The 21,738-nt window shown below is 41.5% G+C and overlaps 1 protein-coding gene across 5 annotated transcripts in view; it reads left to right on the top strand.

The window, feature by feature from the left end:
• LOC126764544 (protein PALS2) overlaps nucleotides 1-21,738 on the top strand; it is a 161,994-nt gene that overhangs the window by 36,220 nt on the left and 104,036 nt on the right. For 4 of the 5 annotated variants that reach the window (XM_050482236.1, XM_050482239.1, XM_050482240.1 and 1 more), the window contains exon 2: nucleotides 4,779-4,844. The exons of the other annotated variant lie outside the window; for it this stretch is intronic. In XM_050482236.1, coding sequence (XP_050338193.1) covers nucleotides 4,839-4,844 — 6 coding nt within the window. In that variant the 5' untranslated portion in view covers nucleotides 4,779-4,838. The remainder of the gene's footprint in view (nucleotides 1-4,778; nucleotides 4,845-21,738) is intronic. 5 annotated transcript variants of the gene reach the window in all.

Genomic DNA, 21,738 nt, shown 5'->3' with positions numbered 1-21,738 from the left:
TTCACTTTGACCATAAGTGCTACATCGTCTGCATAGGCAATCACCCGACAGCCGCGATCCTCTAGTTTTTTGAGCAATTCGTCAACGACTGGGATCCATAGAAGAGGAGAGAGAACCCCACCCTGTGGTGTTCCCCTACTCACACTTCGCCTCGTACGCGCGCTACCCCATTCTGCTTCGATCACTCTGTCGCATAGAAGACTGAGAATGAGGTGCTTGAGGTTCGATTCAATCCCAAGACCGTCAAGAGCAGCTACTATTGCCTCAGGCAGGTTATTGTTGAAAGCTCCCTCTATATCAAAGAAGGTCCTAACAGCGAAGTCCTTGGCTTGAATGACTTCTTCGAGCCATGATACAATAGTATGCAAGGCAGTATCCACTGACCTGCCTTTACGATAAGCTTATTGTGCTCCTGATAGATAGTCTCTTGGAGTGCGCCTCCTTATATACCAGTCCATCAGTCTCTCCAGAGTCTTTAGCAGGAAGGAGGAGAGGTTGATGGGCCTGAAATCCTTGGCCGTGTCATGGGAGCCCTTGCCAGCCTTCAGGATGAACGTAACCTTGACTCGTCTCCAGGCCCGTGGGATGTAACTTAATCTCATGCAGTTCGCATAGATAGGTGCCAAACAGCTACATGACACCTTAACAGCCTGTTGCAGCTGCGCTGGTATGATGCCGTCTGGTCACGGGGACTTGAACGTTTTGAACGAATTAATCGCCCACGTCAAATGCCGCTCATCCAGATTGCCGACAAAGGCCGCACAATCGTCATGCTGCACCTCGAGAGATTCCCTCACAGAGGACGTATTGCTCGGGAAGTGAGCGTCGAGAAGCATCTGAAGTGTTTCTTCACTGCTGAGGGCCCACTTCCCATTTGCATCCTTGAGATACCCCAGGGACACTGGTTTTTTTGCAAGAATACGCCTGAATCTAGAGGACTCGTGACAGCCTTCGACTTTTTCACAGAAGCTTTTCCACAAGGTCCTCTTAGCCTTTCTTAACTCGGACTTGTATATTGAACGTCCTATTTTATACAAAGCCCAGTCATCAGATAACCCACTTCTGCGGGCCCTGTTGAATAAACGTCTACAGGACGCCCTGATATCTGAGAGATCCATAGTCCACCATAGAGGTTTCCATTTGCCCTTCGTTGTTTTCAGTGGACAGGACCACTCCAGCGCAGCATTGCACGCCGAGCTGAAGACTTCAACCCATTCCTCCACCGTTACGGTAGTAGCCAACAAGTCCACCCCCGGTGCGCGAGGGAGAGTTTGCCGAAGCCTCCTGCGGTAACCTTCCCAATCCGTGTTCCTAGGGCTTCTGGAAGATTTTCTAGGCGGACCTGCTCTGACTAGACTAAACCCGATGTACCTGTGATCTGAAAAGGAGTCATCGTCGAGGACGAGGTTAGGGTGCGGTCAAGAACCTCCTCCTATCCTGCGGTCACAAAAGCAGGAGAGTTTCCTCTATTACAAATGCGAAGATTTTCGCTAACAATAAAATCAAAAAGCGACTCACCTCTATTATTGATGAGCTACCCCAGACTGGGTGTCGCGAGTTTCCATTGGAACTGATGATGACGCCGGTACCAGTCTAAAACGCTTCGGCTAAGGCCCTCCTCAGCAGAAAGGAGGTGGCTCCACCACATCATCGTGTGGCATGTACGCGGAGATAAGCCAGAAATCTCCGGTGGCACACTCCAATTTCGCTGTGACTACGTCAGCGTTGCTGAAATTAGGTAAAAGAAATACCGTTAATTTATTCCTTACCAACATACAAGCTCTGTTCCTACCTGCATCCTTGGCCGTGAGGAGCCTATGGCTCTTTGTCCTCAATCCAGAGATCCCGTTACCAGTCAACCACGGTTCCTGGATCAGGACGACATCAGCTCCGTCTTGTTCCAGACGGAGCAATAGATTGGCGGAGGCCGCCTTCGCGTGCTGGAGGTTAATCTGGAGGAATTTCATTCTTCAGACTCTCCTCCAGGAGCGCTAGTGCAGCGCCCAATTCGTGATCGACCCGCACCTCCTCAAACAAGTGTTCAAGGCTGAAGACGGAGTCGCCGATCGACGAACTGCCCCCAGTACTCGCTACGTCTGAGAGATTCGGGTCGATTTCCACGGTCGTTTCACCGTCAGCGCCCTCTGTCGCATCCACCGCAGCTGCAGCTTGGGTGCCATCAGCTCTGGCATCTGATGGGAGTACTTTCAGCACTACCATTTCAAAACCATAGCTAATGGTTCACTTTGTTTTGCTGAGAGGACCGATGGACTCCGTGTTTAGCATTATCAGCGCTTGCCGATATAGTTCATCGGTTCTCTCTAGCCTTAAAACTCTCCTAAGTCCTGCGTTGGAAGTGAGGGGTGCAATATCTGAGGATTTCCTCAATCTCACTCGCAGTGGAAGGTTCGGCCGGCAACCAAACGCGAGCCCTAGAGCGAAGACTAACATCCGCTTTGTCCACGGCCTCCAGTCTGGCTCCCTTCCAAACCTCCCCCACCTGAGAGGCTGCCGGCTTCCCCCATTCTGCTACCAGAAGAGGAGACACCTACTGGAGTCTTTGTCCTGTTGCTGCCGTTGCCCAGTGACGGTTTCGTCGCCATAGGAGCAGCAGCCCCGCCTGGGATGGATCTAGGTGTCGATTTTGACAGCCCTTAACCTCCCTTCGTCGTTTTTCCGTCGTTGTTAGAGAGAGTCGCTATCCGTCCCCTGGAAAAGTAGTCGCCTTTTATGGTCCCAAGGTTATCTCAGTGACGAGGCCAAGGCGAGGGTTGACGTACACCCTTATGAGGCAGTACGTTCAGAGCCGACCAGCGCAAAGAAGGAGTCATCTCAACTTACACCTACCGCGCCAACTTAACGACGAAGGGGGAGGACGTACTCAGGTGCCAGAATGCCGCCACCACAAGCCCAGGGTTCTACCAAATCCAAATAAAAGTTTCTCAAGAACCAGCCCAAAGCCAAAGGTCGTCCAAGGAGTTGTAAGGCCGCAAGTCATTTAGCGTGTCACAGGATGCACCAGCTTGGAGGCGACCTGCACTACATCCCAACACCACGTGTGACTAAATAAAAAATATTCAACTAAGAAATTAAAAATAAATATATTTTATTTTTTATACTCTCGCAACAATGTTGCTAACGAGAGTATTATAGTTTTGTTCACATAACGGTTGTTTGTAAGTCCTAAAACTAAAAGAGTCAGATATAGGGTTATATATACCAAAGTGATCAGGGCGACGAGTAGAGTCGAAATCCGGATGTCTGTCTGTCCGTCCGTCTGTTCGTCCGTCTGTCCGTCCGTCCGTGCAAGCTGTAACTTGAGTAAAAATTGAGATATCCTGATGAAACTTGGTACACGTATTCCTTGGCTCCATAAGAAGGTTAAGTTCGAAGATGGGCAAAATCGGCCCACTGCCACGCCCACAAAATGGCGGAAACCGAAAACCTATAAAGTGTCATAACTAAGCCATAAATAAAGATATTAAAGTGAAATTTGGCACAAAGGATCGCATTAGGGAGGGGCTTATTTGGACGCAACTGTTTTGGAAAAGTGGGCGTGGACCCGCCCCCTACTAAGTTTTTTGTACATATCTCGGAAACTACTATAGCTATGTCAACCAAAGTCTACAGAGTCGTTTTATTCAGGTATTTCCATATACAGTTCAAAAATGGAAGAAATCGGATAATAACCACGCCCACCTCCCATACAAAGGTTATGTTCAAAATCACTAAAAGTGATGATAAAAAACGTTAGAAACACTAAATTTTACGGAAAAAGTGGCAGAAGGAAGCTGCACCCAGGCTTTTTTTAAAAATTGAAAATGGGCGTGGCGCCGCCCACTTATGGACCAAGAACCATATCTCATAAGCTACTAGACCGATTTCAATGAAATTCGGTATATAATATTTTCTTAACACCCTGATGACATGTACGAAATATGGGTGAAATCGGTTCACAACCACGCCTTCTTCCAATATAAAGCTATTTTGAATTCCATCTGATGCCTTCTCTGTATAATACGAGTATAAACATTAGGAAGCAATGATGATAGCGGAATAAAACTTTACAAAAATACGGTATTTGAAAAATATGTAAATGACGTATTATGAAATCTCGATTATCACTTTACCATGCGAGAGTATAAAATGTTCGGTGACACCCGAACTTAGCCCTTCCTTACTTGTTTTTAACTATATTTGTTACAACTTTGGTTAGGCCTACATTAATATATGAACGGCATTTCCTCCATGTACAATTTGTTAATAATTTCTAAATCTATTTATACTCACTAATCGTATGAAATGTTTGCTTTACTATTAATATTCATGGTGAAACTCCTGAATGTTTTAGCTTGTAGTTGTTCTCTTGTCTGAAGTTGGAGTTTCCCCCTATTGCGCATCTATAATTGCACCTTTGCAGCTGCCATTCGACACTCGAATACCAAATTGTATTAACAGTACAATGATTAAAATAATATTGTTCATAAATCTGACATTATTATAGACTGAAAAAAGTATTTTTGCCTGTTGCTGGAGGACGGTAATAAGTGGTATTGTTCAATAATTGACTTTTATCTCTTTACATAACCTAAAATCGTATAAGGTTGGCAAATCACCCAATAAAGAAGCAACAAATATTTATCGACTGAATGACGTCATAAAATTTTTATAATTGTTTAAAGTACAAAAAAATAGTACGAAAGATATAACCTTCAGGAATTAGTAAGCTTAATTTTACTTACGCAATTTAATAACCGTGTCTTTTATTCGTATTTCAGAAATTATAGAAGTCTTAATCAATAAGGCAGCGAATAAACTCATTTTTGTAATCGTGGATTATGAAGGTTGGTACTTACGAAACATTTTTATATAGCTCACATTTTGTATCTGATTTGTCTCAATAAATGGCGATTAAATAGAAATAAATATTTTTATGTTTATTTAACAAGTATACGCCATGGGTTGAAAGCATTTTGCTTAAATTTGATATTTGCGTCCACTCGATCCAAAAACTCACAGTAATGTTGTTTAATGATAGTTATGCCCTGTTTGAATTAACTGGTTAAACTAATTCCCGATTCCCACATCAGGTCCTTATACGTTACTAGATTTTTCTGCGCAGGGCTCTTATTTCGGCGACTAATCCTGTTTGAATCGGTAAAGTAGATTAAAAAGTCCCCGGCCTGACGCCCATATCAGCTACTAGAATTAATTCCATATGATTTTTTGTTGGCCTTTGTTGCGTATAAAATTTTGACAGCTGTTGGATCATTATTATGTGAATTACTACTGTGATCAAATTGTGAATTTTTTATTTACACTTCGCGTGTTTTTCGAATCGGTAATTTTTTTTCTGTAAGTTGGTAGTACTGTTAGTGACATCTATGCTGAACTTCATTTGTATTTGAGATACGCGTCGTTTTGTGAGGCTCTAAACCTGTAACTTCTGGGTATTCAGCCAATTCACATGACCACTCCGAGGACATGGTTTGACTCAATTGAGGATATAAAAGCTGAATCGAAGAAGGCTCTGATGGCCATCACGACGGAGGATTTTTTCAAGTGATATCATGACTGGAAAATTCGTTGGCTTAGTGTATTGCAGCGGGACGGATTAAAGCTTCTTTAATTGCTTATCAATTGTATGGTGAATTCAATCGAGGTCATAGATTACTCCAAGACGAATTCCGAAATTTGATGTTTTGCGCAAACTGATATTGCGAAATCGTCATGTGAACATCGTGAGATTGAGACAACTATGAGCATTAGTGGGACTAGCATAGCAATTTGTCTACTTTTAGTGATTTAATATGATTGCGAAATTATGAAGGCAACGGAATAAATGATTTCACAATACACATTTATTTCGCAAGTCAGACGCGCATTTTCGTTAAATTATTTTTTTCCTTCATATCCAGGCCTTCGCAGATTCGGAAGCATTATTATCTTAAAGATAGGTTAGTCATATTGTATCGGGTGATTTTTTAAGAGCTTGATAACTAAAAAAAACGCATAAAATTTGCAAAATCTCATCGGTTCTTTATTTGAAACGTTAGATTGGTTCATGACATTTACTTTTTGAAGATAATTTCATTTAAATGTTGACCGCGGCTGCGTCTTAGGTGGTCCATTCGGAAAGTCCAATTTTGGGCAACTTTTTCGAGCATTTCGGCCGGAATAGCCCGAATTTCTTCGTAAATGTTGTCTTCCAAAGCTGGAATAGTTGCTGGCTTATTTCTGTAGACTTTAGACTTGACGTAGCCCCACAAAAAATAGTCTAAAGGCGTTCAATCGCATGATCTTGGTGGCCAACTGCCCATGCATCCCGAAAAATGCACTGTTTGGTGTGGTTTGTACGCTGGTGGAATCATTGGACCGTATTTTTTCAAAGATGCTGTTGGACGCAACGTTACGGTGAATGGCGATCGCTATCGTTCGATGCTAACAAACTTTTTGTTGCCAAAAATGGAAGAACTGAACTTGGTTGACATGTGGTTTCAACAAGATGGCGCTACATGCCACACAGCTCGCGATTCTATGGCCATTTTGAGGGAAAACTTCGGAGAACAATTCATCTCAAGAAATGGACCCGTAAGTTGGCCACCAAGATCATGCGATTTAACGCCTTTAGACTATTTTTTGTGGGGCTACGTCAAGTCTAAAGTCTACAGAAATAAGCCAGCAACTATTCCAGCTTTGGAAGACAACATTTCCGAAGAAATTCGGGCTATTCCGGCCGAAATGCTCGAAAAAGTTGCCCAAAATTGGACTTTCCGAATGGACCACCTAAGACGCAGCCGCGGTCAACATTTAAATGAAATTATCTTCAAAAAGTAAATGTCATGAACCAATCTAACGTTTCAAATAAAGAACCGATGAGATTTTGCAAATTTTATGCGTTTTTTTTTTTAAAAAAGTTATCAAGCTCTTAAAAAATCACCCGATATTATTGCCATTGCCTTCTATCAAAATAAGACTAATATTAATATTCCCAGTTTAGTTCTAATTCCTTTTGATAAAACATTATTATTGTTATATTCTTGCGCCGAACTATTATAATATTACTATTATTATTAGATTCACTTGAAGGGCATTTTATTTTTAAGATTCGAGCCTTTGACCCTTCATTTCGCAGATGTTCCGGTTTAGCTTGGTTTTAAAGACGAATCTTTTTTGAAGAAATGATATGAAAATAAAAAGTATACCCTGCAAAGCATTGTTTATAAGCGGTGTTTTAATAAACAACTCAAAAAATGTCCTTTTAAATTTGCGTCACTTGAATAAGCATATTGTATTGCGATTGGTAAGGATGCCTGTTTAGGCGAAATTAATGAAATCGGTATTTGTAGAGTTTAAGAAATTTTTGGAAGGATTTCAGTTTTTTTTAGTAAGTATGGGACTATCAGATACACTTACTAATGGCAAAAAAGCTAAAATGAAAACTTTTTTGAATCGAGACCTTTCTGAGCGATCTATTGCTTCCAGAATTAATAGAAGTGCAAATTTCGACCACAGAAGCAGAAAGACAATATATTTTGAAAATGGCTCTAATTCTAGTGACTGCAGCAAAAATAAGGTCAAAAAGTGGTGGGAGTGCCAGTGTTTTTACTGCGTAAAAAGTTCTAGAAAGTTGTGTGTGTCGTGTTTTCGGATGAAAAAATTTAATTTCGACGGTCCCGACGGGTTTAATTATTATTTCCATGACCTTAGGTGTGTTGTGGTTTGGACAGCGACAAAAATTACTACATATTCGTACAAACATACTCAAATCTGCATTCCCGCTATTTTTCAATATTTTGGACATATTTTCTAAGTTATTCGTTAAAGCACCGCATAAGTTCACAATGTTTTTTCAAAATAGATTCGTCTTCAAAACCAAAGGAGCTTCTGCGGAATAGAAAAGAAGAGTTACTGCCACAGTTCTAAATTAGTACAAATGAAATTAAATACTTATCGAATTAATTAATTTAATCATTAAACATCGCGTCACAAGAAAAAATACCTCACTGCTGCAGAGATTGGGGCCTTCACCGTTGTTGAAAACGAAAAAATAAAAAAATGAAACTATTAGTATGTAAAGTATTGCTAGGTAATACCAACGATTGTTAAAAAAATTAAACTAAATGGTGGATATTAAAAAAAGTGTTTGAATACATTTTATAAAACCGAAATATTGGTTGTTTGTGTCTTACTACTTCTTGCAACATGTTGCTACAGAGTCGAAGTCGAAAACCTTTAAGTTACCATAACAAAGCACTAAATTATGTCTCTCTAATTTGTTTAATGTACATATCTCCCAAACCTCAGGACAAATTCCTTATACACCCCTACATACACTGTAAAAATGTATAGAATCGGAAGATAACCACGTCCACTCCCCATATAACGTGACTGTTAAAATTTACTAAAAGTTTGATCGATATACCAATAACTAAATACGCCACGGTCATAAAGCCCACATTTGAATAGAAACCCATATCTCGCGGCGTTCTGATTTCAACCAACATATGTGACATTTTTCTCATATTCCTAAGCCACATATTATACTGCATATATCGGCCAACATGTTCGTTTTCTCAATGAAAATAAGAGAACATCTTAACCATATAACTTACATCAGGTTTTTCGAACATCCGGTTGACTTTACTACATATGGTTGGTGATGGTATGTCAGGTACCTTAATGAAACCCAGGAAATATTTTATTAGTGTGCATGCGGTATTGGCAAAAATAGATAACATTGGGTGGATATTACCCCAACTCCCATTTACTACAGATACTGATTTTCTTTTTTTTATCTAACCTTATTATATATACATACAGTTTCGGGCAAAACTCATTAGCCTAACTCTTCTCTCACACATATTCCGTCATAACTTTTTAGATAGGTGCATTAGAAGACTAATTTTTTTTTGCAAAAGAAAGATCGCATATTGTATATTCAGAAACTTTTCAATTTAATTTTTGATTTCTTATGTAAAATTTATAGATTATAACAGAAAGGAAAAAAGTAAAAAATTCGTGCGACATAACTCATTGGACTTTGGTTTAATATGAAAATAAATTAGTTTTAAACTAATATTTTTTGGGGAGCCATTATTTTTAATGATTGCAGCACATCTTTTAGGCAAAGATGAAATTAAATTACTAATATGTGTGCCATTTATTTTATTCTAGGCTCGCTTCAAGGCATAAAACAGCTTGTTTTTATTACCGAAGACCTGTTCCCTGTTTTTCTGCCTATTGACAATTTCCCATAAGTTTTTAATCCGGTTTATGTCAGGAGACTGGGCGGGCCATCTCATAACATAAACCTGTTCTTCCAAAAGCCAATCCTTCACAACTGTAGACGTGTGTTTGGGGTCATTGTTATGTTGAAATTGCCAATCAGGCGGCATTTTTTGGATAGCGTGTGATAATATTTGGGTTTGTAGTATCTTTTTATTTTGGAAGCTATCTATGTTCAGTTCTATTTTGTAAATAGGTCCTACTCCCCAGCCGATTATTACACCCACCATGCTTTACTGTACCTTGCAGATATCGACGGTCTAAACGCTTTCCTGTTGGTCATTCCATCTGAGTTTGAGTTAATTAAATTTGGACTCATCTGAAAACAGTACTGACTTCCATTGCTCTACACACCAACTGATATGCAGTTGCGCAAATTCCAAACCTGATAGTCGATATTTTGGGAATATATGGTTTTTTCGCAGCACGGAAGCTAAATAGACCAGCATCAACGGCGCATCGTTGTACTGTACGCGTACTCACTCTTAGTTGTATGCTATCTACAAGGTTCTTGTTGGCATCTTTGGATCCTTTTTAAACTTGCCCACTCTTCTCAAGTCATTCTTTACTGAAGTGGCTCTAGGACGTCCGCCAATATTAAGTCCTTTAACGGTTCCTTCAGCTTTGGACTTGCATAAAATAGCAGAAATATTTGATATCGCCAGAAAATATTTTTTGCAAAGCTCCATTTGGCGTACACCTTTGTGAATTCGTAATTAATAATTTAAGTTCAGTTGAATATGTTTTACCAACCATTTTTATCTAAAACGATTTTCAGTTGCATTATGCGGAAAAGTTTATATATTTCATAACACATCCGTTCTCATTAAAATAAACAACTCGTATAAGTCTGATCAACGATTTATAGTTGTAAGTACCTGTAAAATTTATTTTCTCCCAGATAAGTGTAAAATAATTCATTGGAAGTGGTTATTACGACAATCAAAGTGTTAGTCCAATGAGTTATGTCTTATGCATATTTACTTTTTCCCTTTCTGTTATAATTTAAACATTTTACATAAAATTTGAAAAGCATAATTGAATAGGTTCTTAATATAGAATATGCGATCTTTCTTTTGCAAAATCATTCCTTTAATGCATCTATGTAAAAAGTTATGACGGAATATGTGTGAGACTCCAATGAGTTTTGTCCGACACTGTATATACATATGTATATACATTAGAGTAGGTCAATTTGTATGGAGCAAAAAAAATGCACCAAGCGGTTATCAAAATCGTAAACTACGATGAATTCTAAGAAAATTTGCCCAAGAAACCATGGCTCTAAAATCAAAACGGAGTCTCCGGTTTTTAACGAGAAAGTTTTCATTTTGTTTTTTTGTTTTCAATAAATGAAATGAAATCGGACGAGAACCGATGTATTCAACGTGGTATGGTCGTTCGCCGCTGTGGTCGGTGTGTGTATATGTTACCTATCCACCCATAAAAATTAAAATAATAATAAATAAAATTCAAACTTTAATAGCTTTCATCTTCCGCGAAATCGTATTGCAGTTAACAATATCATTTTATATCTATATATAAAGCAAAAACTTAACTGTTAAGGGCCAAACAAAATATAATATTCTTCTAAAGTTCAGAATTAATTGGTTCTAAGGTCTTGTTTGCTGTCCATCCTAGATGTTGCGTTTCGACTTGCAACCGTGACTGCCATAACACCATCGCGATTTTTTTCTATAGTTCGACGTGAAACGCTAGTCAGCAGTTGCACAAAGCGCTCGGTTCCTTGAATATGTGGAGGAATTTGTGGATCCGGAAGTGGAGGATTGTCAAATTCTATGTATTCGAGCAAATCGTCATAGGGTATGTTTGCAGTGAAGGGCGGCTCCGACAAAATGCTATTGTTATCTAAGTTTATCATCTCAACATAATGAGTGCAGTCCAAATTTATAGTTGGTTTTTTGTAAGCTCTTAATTTTGTTGGGTCGTAAAGTTTTTCACGATAGTACAAAATTTTTTTTTAAAGCCCTCTGGCGCACTTCCTTTCTGGCATCAAAAAGCATTGTTAGTAGAACATTTTCTGAATGTGCAAAATATGAGTTATTTTGAACAACATTATTTACAATTTCGCGCAGATTTTGTGGTAAATATTGCGTTGAATAAATATATTTACATAAGAGTGAACTGCCATATATTACCGAGTTGTAATACTTAACATTAAAGTACATAGGTACGTAAACTTTCATGACAAACGTTGCTAAAATTCTTAAATTTTCGGATGGTGAATTTGTTGTGACGTACAATCGCAGAAGTCTACTAGCTTTGGTTCCGCATTTTTATAACTATCAACGATAGCTTTGATTTTTTGCTCAACAGCAGGATCATGTACCGAATAAGTTAGTTCAGGTGGCAACTCATATATGACAGCAGAAGCTCCCACCACTTTTGCGCTGTCGATATCGCTAGCTACTGCTTCGAGTGCATTGAATTTAGGGAGGAGGCCACGTTTGTATCACGGTAGTGGCTCAGGAGCGGCACATTTTGGCGCCTCAACAATTATAAGTATGGCACAGATCAACATCCCGGCCCAAATGGCCCAGAAGCCTATGAAGAAAATCCAACGTAAACGTACCCAAAATGGATCATTGGCGTATTTCATCAGTTCTTCTTTGGACATGCCGGTGGAAGCCTTTCAAAATTAACAAATACCGTATTAACACCACAGTGTACTATACTCCTTGTGTGCTGATCACCGTTTTCCACGTTTCAATTCCCACGACAGCCGGTTCTACGCACCGGAATTGACTCGGATTTCATCCGACCAAGGGCTGTTCTTTCGGCGATCTAACCCCGTTTGGATCGGTAAGTGTTAATTTGTGTTTGTCGTCACTGAAGCAATGCCTTGCAGCAGGGTTGCTCCGTATCCTCCTGACTCGCGCTGGCATTGAGTCCAACCCGGGCCCGAAGGAATTTTTCTGCTGCGTATGCGCAAAACGGCTCCATCCAAACTCCACCTCGGTCAGGTGCAACACATGCAATGGATGGAGCCATCTTAAGACCTGTTCAGGCCTTAAGACACATAGGGAGTGGACCACGCGTTACGTGGCCCCATGTTGCCTGCGCAATACTGCGACCCAAGCCTCTACGGCTGTGCAATCCGCACATAGTTCGCGCGCCGCGCCGCCACAAAATCCGAGTGGCCAACAGAGGACCTCTACGGTCCCTAGGAGCTCAATCAGGCAACATAGCTCCCCCTCTGACTTGTCCCCCCCCCCCCCAACCTTCATCCCGCTCCAATCCTCGCTCCCGCTCCAACCAGCAGCTCTTGGTCCCTCGCACTGTCTGTTCCGTGTGTCAGACCGTCATACGTCGGAACGTGGCATCCGTCAAGTGCAACTCTTGTACTGGCTGGTGTCACTTTTCGGCGTGTTCCGGCCTGCGCACCATACGTGAGTGGAGTGACTCATACGTTGCCCCATGCTGCAGGAGTCTGCCCCCGCAACTCACAACAGTGGCGTCGCCTATTAACACCCCAGCGCGACAACCGCCCCTGCGGGTACTACAGCTGCAACAACTTCCACCCACACGTCACTCCCTCACCCCCAGGATCACCCACGGACACCCGCGACAAACTCGGCTACTTCAATTTAACTGCAACGGACTCCAGAGTAAGATCGAGGAGATAGTTGCACTTATGAATCGGGAACGTCTATCGATAGCTGCGGTCCAAGAAACCAAGTTAAACAGCCGCTCAGATCTTCTGAGTTGTGCAGGTTTCAACGTTATACGTAAAGATCGCGAGCGAGATAATGGTGGTGGCCTAGCTTTCATATTGCACAACACCGTGCAGTATCGTCTAATCGATGTAGACATCGACCCCAGGGATACTACCCTAGAATATCCGGTCAGGCGATGTCGAGCTCGAAATATTTAATATATACATCCCTCCAGTTACTTCGTGGTGAAAACCGTTTGGTACTAGGCGACTTTAACGCGCACCACGATCTTTGGCATTCCTGCCTGTCAAATGATCGTAGGGGGATGGAGCTGGCGGAACAGATTGACGATTCGACATTCTGCACAATGAATGACGACGCCCCCACCAGAGTTATGGGCACCTGTAATAGCTCGCCTGATATTACCATTGCTAGCGGTGGTCTGATAAACAGCATAACCTGGCGACCTATGCTAACTCTCGCATCAGATCATCTGCCCATAATTATCTCGATCGAGAAGCCTCCTGATTTTGTTTCTGTGGACAACCGCACCTATTTTAACTTTAACAAAGCTAATTGTGTCGGCTTCACAGAATTTACTGAGAGCACCTTCAAAGCTCTACCTATTCCTATGGACGTATGCGTTGGCGAACGTCAATTCCGCAAGGTGATCGCAGCAGCTACCGCTCGCTTCATCCCGGCTGGAAGAATCGCGGAAATCCGCCCCAATTTCCCAGCCGAAGCAGCCGTTTTAGCTAATGAGCGCGACACCTTACGCCATGTCGATCCCGGGGATCCCCGAATAAGGGATCTCAATTTGGAGATTCGGCGAATGGTAAACCAACATAAGCGGACGAAATGGATAGAGCACCTGAAGTCCTGTAACCTCTCCACCGGAGTGAGTAAGCTTTGGGCTACTGTCAAAGCTCTGTCTAACCCGAAGAGACAAGACGACCGAGTTGAAGTTCAATTCAATGGTCATGCCTCTTCGGACCCGAAGAAGTGCGCGAGCTATTTTAGCCGGCAATTTACACTGCACCCTTCGGTAGACAAAGCTAAACGATGTGTTAACCGACGGCTGCGCAAAATGCCAAACGAAGGCGCGCCACTTACTTTCACCGATGAGGAGGTTCAGGGTGCCATCAAAAAAGCTAAATCATCTAAATCCATTGGCCCTGATGGAATCAACATGCGAATGCTAAAGCATCTAGGCTCGACGGGAGTAGGATATCTCACCAAGGTCCTCAATCTGTCGCTGACCATTCTTCAAATACCCGATGTGTGGAAAGTCGGAAGAGTGGTCCCACTACTGAAACCTGGGAAACCCGCCAACAAAGGGGAATGTTATCGACCGATAACTCTCCTCTCCCCAGTAGTGAAGACACTTGAGGCCTTGCTACTCCCGACCTTCACTCACCACCTGAGCCTAGCATGGATTCCGAAAAGTGCACAGCACCACTACAGCACTTAGCGTCATAAACGCCCAGATAGTTCGTGGCCTCAACCAGAAACCACCCTGCGAAAGAACGATCCTCGTAGCGTTGGACCTGTCAAAAGCGTTTGACACGGTCAATCACACAACGCTACTGCAGGACATCGAAACAACTACGCTCCCTCCAGGGCTAAAGAGGTGGACCATGAACTATCTGAGCGGTCGCCAGTCATCCGTACTATTTCGAGGTAAAACATCTAAACTGAGAAGAATTAAACAGGGGGTTCCGCAGGGTGGTGTCCTCTCCCCACTACTGTTTAACTTCTACATCTCGAAACTCCCACAACCACCAGAAGGAGTTTCCATAACCTCGTACGCTGATGACTGCACGATATTGGCGTCGGGCAATGGAATCGATGGCATGTGTTCGAAGGTAAACAGCTACCTCTCCGACCTTTCTCGTTTCCTCACTGCACGAAATCTCACACTTTCCCCCACCAAATCCACAGCGACCATATTCACAAACTGGACGAAGGAGTATAGACTTGAGTTTAACATTGCAGTCGACGGCGTCAAAATTCCGACTGTCAACAATCCTAAGATTTTAGGTGTAACATTCGACAGTCTATGCTCCTTCTCTCCTCATACGACCGCGATTATCGCCAAAGTACAGAGCCGCAACAAAATCCTCAAGTCGCTAGCCGGCAGCACATGGGGAAAAGACAAAGAAACGTTGTTGGCAACATACAAGGCAATATTCAATTTGCTCCAAATTTCAATCAATTTATCCGCCACTTGTGGAGTAAAAGATGCGTACGAAAACATTTTATTTCTATTTTTAGACCGACCACTCAAAAAAAAAAAATATTTTAAAACATCGCGGCAAGTTGGTAAGTTTAGTTCGTGTAAATCACTTGGCAAACCAAAAGTACTAAAATTTGGATCTGACATATGCTTCAAATATGATTCCGCGAGATTTGATAATGTAATATCTTTAGCACAAGAACTAATTGATATAGGAGATGACTCCATAATTAAAAGACGCTTAAGTTTTGCTTTAAAATGTTAGAATCGCGAAAATCAGAGGCACACACTTCTTCCTTGAGTAAAAACTTCTAACTGTAATATTGTATCAAAATAATTTAAAGCGATGGTTTCGGAAACAATTGTTTTATTAGTAATTCATCAGCGTTGCTTTGCTTTCTCTGAGAAGTTGATAAAATCATAGCAAACAAATAAAATAAAAAAAAAACAAGTGCAAATCAGACAAACAATCGACAGTGTAACAGAAATTGGAATGATTTGGTTTTCTGGCTGCAATACAACACCGAATACCAAACTCAAGATGTTTCCCTTCAACAGTTATTAAAATTTCCGATCTTTAGTGTTTTCAAAAATTACCGTTATATGGGAGGTGGGCGTGGTTATTATCCGATTTCGATCATTTTCCAGATATCTCTTAAGTAGGCATTGTGTAATATGTATACCAAATTTGAACGAAATCGGTGGGGTGGTTCCAGAGATATGCATATGAACTCATAAGTGGGCAGTGCCACGCCCCCTATAAAAAATTTCTGTACTGTCGAATTTTCTGCTTAAATACAACATCACATACCAAATTTGAGCAAATTAGCTTCGATAGCTACAAAACAAGCAAACAATCGACAGTGGAATAGGAATTGGATTTTTTTTTTTACAAAATACAATATACGAAATTTTCTCGCTAAAAACCGGAGGCTCGATTTTCATTTTAGACCCATGGTTTCCTGGGCAAATTTTCTTAGAATTCATCGTAGTTTACGATTTTGATAACCGCTTTGTCAAGGAAAAAATTGACCCACTCTAATATACATACTTATAATTGGTTTCTGATCCTATGGGTGACGTTTTACCTTAAACGTCATATCAGGAGTATAAAATGTAAATGCACTTGAACTTAAGCCGTCAGGTTAGGTTAGATTAGATGGCTGATCAAAGATCGAAAGTGGACTGATAAATGTAGTCCTTTGTGAAGCCATTGAAAATAAGAACTGCTATGTTTGAACTTACAGATTAGCAAATCGCTTAGTAGTCAAAACAAATACCGCCAGTTCGATAGGATGTCTGATGGTATGCGTCTTGACCTCCCAAACGCGGGCCAGTCAAAAAGGAAGTGCTGAGTTGTTCCTACCGCATCTTCTTCCAAACAGCTTCGGCATACGGCGCACATAGGGATTTCCGTGGCTGAAATTCAAAAATGGCATGTTGTCTGATTTAAATGAAAATTTCACAGTTTGTTACCAACTATCTATACATTATTTTCCCAAAGTATTAGGATTCTATCTGCATTAGTTTTTTGTCCAGAACTGCCCAAAGTTGGTGAATGTGGAGAACATCAAAATTAGCAAAAAATTTACTCAAAAGTCAAATCATTGATACAATAAAACAACTATTGAAATTCAACTTTATTATTATTTTTCATTTATAATATGTATCAAAGAAAAAATTTGCATCAAAATCCATTGAAAAAAATAATGCATAAAAAGTTTTGTGGAACAACATAATTTGGACGTCAAAATTTCAATGTTCTTCAAATTAAAAGTGGTGCATCTTTTTAGCGCTGTCTACCGCTGTCGACATACATTTACCGAATTCAAGCCTGAAGTCTCAGCTAAACGATAAAAAAAATTCAGCTGCCCCAAATTGCCCCTCTTGAAAAAAACAATGAGATACTCTAAAATGGCAAGTTACCGCCCAAAAGTATGCAATATATAGCGTACTTTATAAACGTTTGCCTTTGAATGCAATTGTTTTTGGCACTGATTTCTTAACATTTTGTTGATATTTTTACTGTAATATTGAATATTGTTGAACAACAATATTGATCAAATTACATTAATTTGCGAAGTATGAAAGTGATTAGAGGTCAAGTGATATCAAGTGCTGCAATAGAAAGTTTTAAAATTTCTTATTTAAGAATATGTGAACTTTTAATGGATACCAATAGTGATATTGACATAGTTGTTGAAATTATTGCGACTAATAATATCGGGTGATTTTTTAAGAGCTTGATAACTTTTTTAAAAAAAAAAAACGCATAAAATTTGCAAAATCTCATCGGTTCTTTATTTGAAACGTTAGATTGGTTCATGACATTTACTTTTTGAAGATAATTTCATTTAAATGTTGACCGCGGCTGCGTCTTAGGTGGTCCATTCGGAAAGTCCAATCAAGAAATTTTCAGTGAATGGGCCCTAGAAAAGTTGGCAGAAAATCCGCTTTTTTATCGACAAATTTTGTTCAGCGATGAGGCTCATTTCTGGTTGAATGGCTACGTAAATAAGCAAAATTGAGAGCAACCAGAAGCCGTTCAAGAACTGCCCATGCATCCCGAAAAATGCACTGTTTGGTGTGGTTTGTACGCTGGTGGAATCATTGGACCGTATTTTTCAAAGATGCTGTTGGACGCAACGTTACGGTGAATGGCGATCGCTATCGTTCGATGCTAACAAACTTTTTGTTGCCAAAAATGGAAGAACTGAACTTGGTTGACATGTGGTTTCAACAAGATGGCGCTACATGCCACACAGCTCGCGAATGGCCATTTTGAGGAAAACTTCGGAGAACAATTCATCTCAAGAAATGGACCCGTAAGTTGGCCACCAAGATCATGCGATTTAACGCCTTTAGACAAGTCTAAAGTCTACAGAAATAAGCCAGCAACTATTCCAGCTTTGGAAGACAACATTTCCGAAGAAATTCGGGCTATTCCGGACGAAATGCTCGAAAAAGTTGCCCAAAATTGGACTTTCCGAATGGACCACCTAAGACGCAGCCGCGGTCAACATTTAAATGAAATTATCTTCAAAAAGTAAATGTCATGAACCAATCTAACGTTTCAAATAAAGAACCGATGAGATTTTGCAAATTTTATGCGTTTTTTTTAAAAAAAAAGTTATCAAGCTCTTAAAAAATCACCCGATAGAAACATGACTCAAGTGGATGTTGCGAAATTTGAAACATTTAAAAAAAAAATTTTGTGACAAAATTTAAAGAGAGATGGCAAAGAGCAAGACGTACGAGAACAAGATATCTTGAAATGAATGAACAGATTACAGGAACTATAGGATGTATCATTCCAGAATAATTGGACGCATATCCACTAACGAAGATGTGATGCATCTCTTATTAATGTCTTTGGATCCGTACATAAACATTTTTCGTACTAAAATAAAATTAAAAAAATTAGAATGTCACGAAGATGTAAAAAAGTTGCTAAAGGAGACTTGATAAAAGAGAATTAAGTTGCATGGGAGGTGGGCGTAAAAGTGGGCGGATATTATTGAAATTTAACACCAACATATATAATGTCATAAAAATGCTATGTAGGTCAAAAATTAAGTTTCACCTTATATGGGAGGTGGGCGTAAAATAGGGGGCGTGATTTTGATTTTTCATTTTTTTCTTGATTGGAATCCAAAACAATGATGTACTAAATGTCATTGTCCTACGACAACTCCTTATATTTTTAGCCGCATTATGCACTAGCAGAAACCTATGTGCGGCGTCTGGTAAAATTCCCAGTCTTACAGCATGTACGCCAATAGGGCGATGGTCTGTCAAAAGCCCCTCAACTAGGGAGAGGCTAGCCTTACTGAGGGTAAAGAGATCGCGAGATCTCTAGCGATCAATCTTGGGCCAGAAGGCTTTTCCGACCGCGCAAGTACCGATAGTGGTCCAGCGTTGGCCAAACATCCTCGAGGCCCAGATATCCAGTAGTAGAACGCAAGAAGATGCATTCTACCCATAATTATTCTACGGTGCCTTTCCTTGCAAGCCCAACAGCTTTGTAATTAACTGCGATTCCGCTATGGCCAGGCGCCCATATCAATCTTATCACAAAGACACTCGATGCTAATGATAGCGACGTTAGACACTCTTCGACCAAACCTGAACGCACTGTAAATGAGTTCAAGGCTAGTATCGCCGCTCTGCTATCTGAGTGAATGGTTACTTCTCTAAGCTGAAACTAGAGTTGACAGAGAGCTCCCGACAGTAAACACCTCCACCAACCTTCCTTCCAAACTTTCACCCATCCATAAAGAAGCTTACTGCCTTTCTACTCCAATGCTCCCTCGTCGGTATATTGGCAGAGAAGTGACCGCAGAGTTCGGTTTGGCGACTCCGGTATACAGTCAAATTGTGTGAGGAAATCCGAGTTGTTATACGCGTTTTTATACGCGTTGTTTTAAGAATCCAGATTCTCCGAATCTAATAGCCACCTCCGCGGCTTTACACCTTCCTGTGATGTCCACCTGCATTATGTTCAAAAATGCGTTAAGTCGTTTTTCATGGTCGTGGTTGGAGTACACCACACCTCCTGATGAGCGCAGCCCGCCAGCTCCGTCAGGAGCTCTCCAATGCAGTACTGCACGCTGAGCTGAAGACTTTGACTCACCCGTCCACCACCCCCGCCCGCGTTAGATAGTTTATCGAAGCCTCCTGCGATACCCTTCCCAATTTGTATTCCTAGAATTTCTTAACGATTGTCAAGGCGGACTTTCTATGACTAGACCAAACCCGATATTCCTGTGATCCAAAAAGGAGTGATCATCAAGGACCCTCCAGTTTGAGATCAGCGGGGTAATCCCTTATGAGGCTAGGGTGATGGCAAGAACATCCTCCCTGCCTACAGTCACGAAAGTTTCCCCTATTACAGATTCAAAGATTTTCGCTAACAATAATATCAAAAAGCCACTCCTCCACACCTCTATTATTGTTGTCCTAGCTACCCCAAATCGGGTGTCGCGAGTTGGCGTCGAGACCGATGATGACGCCGGTACCTTTTCGAGACGCTTCGCCCAAGGTCTTCCTCACCAGTAAGGGAGGTTGCTCCACCTCATCGTCGTGTGGCATTTACGCGGAAATTAGCCAGACATCTCCAGCATCACACTCTAGTTTTGCTGTCACTACGTCAGCTTTGCTGAAATTCTCCTTCTTCTTTACTGGCGTAGACACCGCCTACGCAATTATAGCCGAGTTAAAAACAGCGCGCCAATCGTTTCTTCTTTTCGCTACGTGGCGCCAATTGGTCCTTCCAACGGAATGGAGGTCTTCCCCTTCCTCTGCTTCCCCCGGCGGTTACTGCGTCGAATACTTTCAGAGCTGGAGTGTTTTCGTCCATCCGGTAAAAGGAGTACCGTTGATTCATTTGGGACCATCATACCGGCTCTGTTTCTACCTGCATCCTTGGTCGCCAGGAGCTTATGGCTCTTCGTCCTCAATTCAGAGATTCCGTTACTAGTCAGCCACGGTTCCTGGATCAGGATGACATCGCCTTCGTCTTGCTCCAGACGAAGGAGTAAATTGGCAGAAGCCGCCTTCGCGTGTTAGAGCTTAATCTGGAGGAATTTCATCCTTCAGACTCTCATCCAGAAGCGCTAATTCAGTGCGAATGTCGTGTTCGACCCGCACCTACTCAAACAATTGTTCGAGGCTGAAGACAGAGTCGTCGATTGACGAACCGCCTCCAGAACCCGCTACTTCAGAGAGGCTCAGGTCGTTATTGCAACTTGGGTGGCATCAGCTCTGGCATCTGTCGGGAGTACTTTAAGCTCTACCCTTTCGAACCCATAGCTCCTTTCGTTTTGCTAAGAGGACTGATGGACTGCGCATTTAGCAGTATCAGCGCTTACCGGTATGGTTCCTCGGTTCTCTTGAGCCTTATTACCCTTCAGTCCTGTGTGGGTAGTGAGGGGTTGTAGTACCTGAGGATTTTCTCATTCCCATTCGTAGTAGAAGGTTTGGCTGGCAACCAGACGCGAGCCCTGGGGCGAACTGGATGATCCACTTTTTCTGGGCCTCCAGTCTGGCTCCCTTCCGAACTTCACCCACCTGAGAGACTGCCTCCTTATATAGGAGAGCCGATCCTTCATCGGCACATCTTATTAGCTTATGCAGCCCATGGTGCCATCCGGCACTCACACATTTTGGGAGTGCCCAGGGTTTCTTTTGATGACCTTCTGGAAGACTCAAGAGATAGCCGCCCTTACTCTCTTCATGAAAGATGGCACTGTCCTGCCTACTGCGATCGAGTGCTTAAATCGGCTGTTAATAGCAGCCACTTTTATTTATAACAGGATAACGACCCGAAACACACGTGTTATCTTGTACGTGCAGTAGGGTGGGTCGATTCCGGACTTTTTTCGATTCGGGATTTCTAATAGTGCGGAAAAGTTGCCTTAGTACTTCCTGATTCCTATGAAACCTTTTGTTTTGAGATCGGATTGCATCTTCAACCCCAACTCCGGTCTTGAAATTTCGGAAATTCGCCTAAAATCGTGAAATTGTCTACCTAGCGCC

Source organism: Bactrocera neohumeralis, unplaced genomic scaffold (genome assembly GCF_024586455.1).
Source record: "Bactrocera neohumeralis isolate Rockhampton unplaced genomic scaffold, APGP_CSIRO_Bneo_wtdbg2-racon-allhic-juicebox.fasta_v2 cluster09, whole genome shotgun sequence".
NCBI lineage: Eukaryota > Metazoa > Arthropoda > Insecta > Diptera > Tephritidae > Bactrocera > Bactrocera neohumeralis.
The sequence above is the reverse complement of the archived record's forward strand: the minus strand, read 5'-3'. Positions and strand labels throughout refer to the sequence as shown.